Here is a 5,947-nt window from a genome sequence, read left to right as displayed (position 1 = left end):
TACATAAAATTATTACTTGTCTGAATTTTTGAGTGTAAATTAAAATCCTTAGTATGAAAATTGAATTTATTTTTAGAAATAAAGAATTACCAACTTTCTTCATGTTTTTTTTTATTTTGAACCATGAGTGAGAACAAAATATGCGAAGCTTATAATCGTCAGTCTCAGTGACCTGGTATTTAGCCATTATATTTTAATCTTGACTCAGTTCACGTATATTCCTATGATGTACTTGAAAATACTTTAAGATGTGTGTTAGACCAACATGGATCTTTATATCAGGACAAATCTAAAACGCTGGGACTAAAGTGACGGGCACACTTTGGCAGGCTCTTTGAAATTTCTGCAGGATTTTTCAAGCTTGATTAATAAAGTTGTTTATAAAGTTTTTCTCTGCACAGAAACTTGGAGCTTCCAGAACCAAAACCTTCGGACTGGGTTTGGTTCCGCTGGAGGCTGATGATGATGATGGTTGCTTACATGATGAAGATGCTGCTGGTCATGTGATCAGCAGACATGGTGGAAACTGCAGCGTCATAAACCTGATGTGAACTGGACTTTGGATCCTCTGCGGCTCGTTGGCCCGGTTCCGACCCGCTCCGGCGCTGTAAGCAGACCAGGTGTTGCTAGGCAACGGCTGCTAATCGGAGCCGCTGGCATCATCTTCATCACTATCGTCACCGTCCTGCTGAGAGGCTAAAGATAACCTAGAGAATCAGACAGAACCACCCGGCCCGGTTCGGCCCAGTCTGAGGCGCCAACAGCAGGATCGAACCTCCCGCTGGTCCCGCTTGTTCAGGAGCTGGAAATATCCAGAAGGTTCTTGATAAATGAGTCAGTAGAACCGGTTAAGATGAAACCGAACCCGTCTAGTTCCGAACCGGTTTGGTTCGGACCCGTTTCCGTCTCATGACTCAGTTCTGTTCATGTTCATTCAGAAACTCTGAGTCAGACCAGAATCAAGGAGAACCGGTCACCCTTTCTCATCTCCATCCATCACCAGCCGAGCAGAACCAGTTGCCATGATAACCCCCTTCACAATAAGAGCCTCTGAGCTGATGACGGTTGACCCAAGAAGAGAAACTTCTCCTGCTGTGACTCGGCTCACATGTCGCCGGCTGCATGGCTCCATGTGAAGCCGCCATAAATACCCCGGACACGCGTGTTTATGCAGTACATCGGGGTATTTATGGTCCCCTGGTGTCGCCTGTTGCCCTGGATCCCAGCCCAGCTGCTCTGCTGCCACCGGATCGATCCCTCCTCCTCCACTGCAGCTCCACTGTTCTAACTGGGGCTGGAACCCTCTATTTCCCAGCTGGCCTGAACGCAGCACGGCTTCGTTCCCGCAGCGGTAGAAACGTTGCGTGACTTCTGATGAGTCCACAGCTGCTGCTGAACATCTGGACCCATGGCGACTGCAGCTTCCGCTCCTGGACTTCCGGTCTGAGCCCCATCATCACCCCGCCACCACCATGCCGCACTGTTTCACAGACCCGACTCATTGCTGCACAGCATTTTATCAAGTTTCTTAATTTTAATGTTTAGTTTATTACTTTTATGTTATTATTTTTTGTTTGAAATGTACAGTGTTACGTGTTTTGAATGGGTTGCCAATAAATTATTATTATTATTATTATTATTATTATTATTATTATTATTATTATTATTATTATTATTATTATTATTGTCTCGTCAGGAAATGTAACGTTTAACCGCTTATGTTTCTCTGTTGTTGCTTAGTCAGGTGTATAATCTGATAATAAACACATAAAGAAAATGTGGTAAATGGTATTCATGTCGTTATAAAACTCATGGAGGCGGGAAACTGACCCCAGAACCTGGACGGTATATTAAAACCGAACATGGGTCCAAACTGCAGCAGACTCCCAGAACTGCTGCTCCTAAATTTTCGCCATGCTTTTAAGGGAGGCGGTGTCAGGTTTCGCCCCGCCTACTGAGATCGATCTGATTGGTCAGAGGTCACGTCCCTCAGAGCTCTGTGGGCACCTGATTGGCTGGCAGAAGTTCCCTCTTCTCGGTTTCGCCATCTGAGGCTCGGGTTCGACGCCGTGGGGCTGCTGTGTGGCGTGGCGCACTTGGGCTCGGTTCGGACAGAAAAAGAAGCGAACCGGCGCGGTTCCGTGGCTTTTCCCGACCGTAGTTCGCTTCAAGGGGGAAACTAGAACAGAAAACTATCGGAACAGGAACTTTTTCCACTGTGGGAGAAACTTTTTTCAGAGCCAGAAACATGGCAGACAGCGAGGAGGTCTCTTCCAGCACCCCTCTGTTCAGCGAGGGCCACCACTACCAGCCCGAACCGGAACTAGAACCCCAGCTGGACCCAGGGCCCGGCCAGGAACTGTTCAATCCCGATGACATCGTGGACCTGGTCGGCGGGGCTCAGGACGCCCTGGAGCGGCACCGGGCTGAAGGGGAGAGCGGGCTACAGGAGCCTACTGTGACCTCCACCCGACCAGAACCTGTCCGGGAGCCAGAACCAGAACCTGAACCTGAACCTGTCCAGGAGCAAGAACCTGAACCTGTCCAGGAGCAAGAACCTGAACCTCAAACTGTCCGTGAACCAGAACCAGAGCCTGTACAAGTTTATGAGCCAGAACCAGTACCAATCAGAGAACCACAACCTGAGACAGTGTTTCTACAGGAAGATGTGCCAGAACCAGAATCTTTTAAGGAACCAGAACCAGTGCTACTGCAGAAAAGTGTTCTAAAACCAAAACCAGTAAAGGAACCAGAACCAGAACGCCAGGCCCCGGAGGAGTCGGAGGTCGTGGCCCCCGGAGCCGAGGCGGGGATCCCCGGCCCGGCCCCCCCGGCGGAGCCTCCTGCCCCGCAGAGCGACGCCCTCCTCGCTGCAGCCCGGGAAGCAGCGCCATCCCCGGCAGAGGCAGCAGCGCAGCCCGCGGTGACACAGGAACCACTGGCTCCGGCTTCGTGTGAGTATCTGAGGGAACAGTTCTGCTCTTTAATCGGGACATTTAACCCAGGCTGTTCGGTTTCATCACAACCGGTACCACAGCTGGAACCGGGTTGGTTTTTACCGGATTTTAGTGTTTTATCTCCTGGTGAGAGTGAATCTGAACAGCCGGGCGGTGATGCTCATCAGCCCGGGGAGGACCTCCTCCTGCCCGGCCTGATGCCTGACTCCCTGCCGCTGAGTTGGACCTGCAGAATCCCACTGATCGGAACTTTTCACCGGGAAGGTTCTGGAATATCTCCGCAGATTTTCCAGCAGGCTTTAGCCCGGTGTTCGCCGTGGTGATGCGGCCCACCTGTTCTGTTTGGACCGGATGATGTGTCGGTGTCGACCCGGTGAATTACCCGTTAAATCGCCTCTCCGGTTCCTGAAACCGAGAGAGGGAGTGTCTGGATAAATATGAGCTGGTTCTGTGTGCGGTACCGGTGGCGGTATGGACCGTTTCATGCTCCACCGCGGCTAACGGTACTGCTCAGACTGGTTCCATTATCGGACAGCGCTACGGTGCTATTCACTAACACAAACACGCTAAAAACGCTTCATCAGGTGTCTGAGCTGCGCAACTTTCCTAATATAGAAGCTCCGCGATGTCAGGCGGTTATACTGGGTTATACTGGCGTTATACTGGAGTTATACTTGTGTCAGCGCGTTGGACGTCCTCTGTTGTGTAATTATGTGGATCAGCCGGGTCGATTTGAGCTCATCTCGGCCGGCGGAGCAGACAAGGCCGTGTCCGATAATGGAAGCAGCGGTGCTTAGCCCAGCCCAGATTAGTCACAACAAAGGAATCCGCTGGGAGTCCACTCCCAGTCGGTTTACCGCATTCCCAGCTCCGCGCCGGCCAGTGGGATGGAGCTGACGGTAATGTCTGGGCTCCAGCCGCACCCGGACCGACCCCAGCGGCCCCTGGATCCGGTCCAGACCCGGTCCAGAGGCCTGGTCCCGCTGCAGGGCTCAGGTCCGCAGCAGCGGTCTTGAGCCTGGTTCTGGTGCTGTTGTGAGGTGTTTGTTCCTGAGGATGAGGATGATGATGCAGAGTGAAGGTGAGCAGGCCTCAGATCCTCCTGGAGGTGATGGAGGCAGGGTGGGGCCGAGACCCAGAACAAAAGGAAAACACAGTTCCACCTCATCAGACGGGTTCAGATCAACCCAGCCTGGTTCTGCTGGAGGAAAACAAAGATCCAATTCATCCTGAAATAAATCCATTCTTTCTAATTCAGATATTTCCCATCAGAAAACAAATTTAGTCACCAAAGCATAAATCTACCAGCCTTTAGGAAACATCTGCTAATTTTATAGCATCATTTCATTACCATGGCAACAAGGTGGAGGTTTTACAACCCAGAGCTGCAATGATACCTGAACTTTGACCCCACATCCCAGAGGAAGGTTGAATGTCTCTGAGGGCCTTATCCCAAACTCCATCATCTCTCTGACCAGAGCAGCAGCTGATGATGTCATCATGTTTAGCTGTTAGCTGTTAGCATGAGCAATGGTTTCAGTCAGAAGCCTTTTCAGATTCACTGCATTACTGACTGGAAATGTTATGAAGAAACTCGGATGTGAGTTACGACATTTGGCTTCTCTTCGGGACAAATAAAGTGTTTTAAAGAAATTTAAAGGAGGAGTTAAAACAAACATATTAACAGTAACATCTAATAAGCAAATTAACATCTGAGTCTTGATAAAAGCGATCTGGGGAAGCAGCTCCATGATTTAAATGTTTGAAGCTCTATATTTATCAGAAGCAACAAAATCTCAGCGTCATGTAACTAAGATTATATTTAGATTAGATTGAAGGAATAAAAAGTTAATGTGGAGAAAAACACTGAAAACTTCACGTTTGATCTTATATCGGATGTTTTGTGTTAGTAAAAGAAAGTGGAACCAGACAGGAGCCTTGAGGATCTCCACATGGAAACCAAGATGGCCGCCGCCTGAGAGATAATAATAAAACATTCAGAGTTTCTCCTGGTGGAGCAGGAACCATCGGGTCAGAACTGGGTCATGGATCAGAACCAGTAGGAAGTTCTCCACTTACAGGAACCAGCTGGCTTCACTCAGGTGGCTTTGATGGTTCTGTTGGTTCTGATGGTTCTGGTGGCTCTGATGGTTCTGGTGGCACTGTTGGTTGTGGAGGTTCTGATGGTTCCGGTCCATATAGTATCAGTAAATAATGGACCAGATTTTCAGTTTGCCTCTGGTTCCTGTTCACTGGGAGTGAACAGTTTGTGTTCCTGTTTGTGGGTCGGCTGGCTCACCAGGTCGGGTCGGGTCAGGCGGTCCAGGTTCTGTTTGGGTCTGGCAGACGGCAGCCGGGCTCCATGTGTCGACACTAATCTGGTTCTAATCTGTTGGCGCCGGTCCAAATGCCCTGAGGACGAGGTTTGATCTGGGTCAGAACCAGCTACAGCTGACCCAGCTGGAGGTTCCTGAGAGTTCAGAACCAGAACCAGGATCATTCCTAATGAAACCAGAACCAGAACTGGGCTCTGTGCTGTCACCGTTTATCCCACTGGGTCAGATCTAACCCACAGAACCTGGCAGGTTCTGGTTCTGCTTCAGGCTGTTAGAACTAGTTCTGATGAACCGGGTCAGATTTATCTAACATGAGCGATCCGAACAGAACCCAAAACCCTGAGCTCAGTCAGATGGTTCTGTTTGGTTTCCTCACATTACAGCCTGATCAGAGTTCTATCTGAACAATCAGAACCAGTCCAGTCCTGACTGATGGCCGGTTCTGATGATGGCTGATCCATTAGAACCTGGCCCGAGGTTCTGACCCGACCCGCTTCCTTCAGACAGAAATGAGACAAACAAAGTTTCTCTGGTTCTGATCATCTGGGTTCTAACTGGGTTCACTTCAGAACCAGCTGGGTGAACAGTTCTTCCAGTGTGAACAGTTCCTTCTGCAGCCTGAACTGCTTCATGATGAACATGATGAACAGTTCT

The 5,947-nt window shown here is 49.6% G+C and overlaps 1 protein-coding gene across 8 annotated transcripts in view; it reads left to right on the top strand.

Annotated features, from left to right (window-relative positions):
* Positions 1-2,041: 2,041 nt before the first annotated feature.
* Positions 2,042-5,947, top strand: part of LOC106938601 (reticulon-4-like) — a 19,862-nt gene continuing 15,956 nt past the window's right edge. For 3 of the 8 annotated variants that reach the window (XM_015020707.1, XM_015020704.1, XM_015020703.1), the window contains exon 1: positions 3,294-3,330. In XM_015020707.1, the coding sequence (XP_014876193.1) occupies positions 3,309-3,330 (22 nt within the window). In that variant the 5' untranslated portion in view covers positions 3,294-3,308. Of the gene's footprint in view, positions 2,955-3,293; positions 3,331-4,900; positions 5,060-5,947 lie in introns of those variants that run through there. The other 5 variants (XM_015020700.1, XM_015020701.1, XM_015020702.1 and 2 more) reach the window with 4 other exon arrangements.

This window comes from Poecilia latipinna, unplaced genomic scaffold, assembly GCF_001443285.1.
Source record: "Poecilia latipinna isolate Pla-1442-1.1 unplaced genomic scaffold, P_latipinna-1.0 Scaffold2640, whole genome shotgun sequence".
In the NCBI taxonomy this organism is placed as follows: domain Eukaryota; kingdom Metazoa; phylum Chordata; class Actinopteri; order Cyprinodontiformes; family Poeciliidae; genus Poecilia; species Poecilia latipinna.
This window is presented reverse-complemented; position numbering and strand designations above follow the sequence as displayed.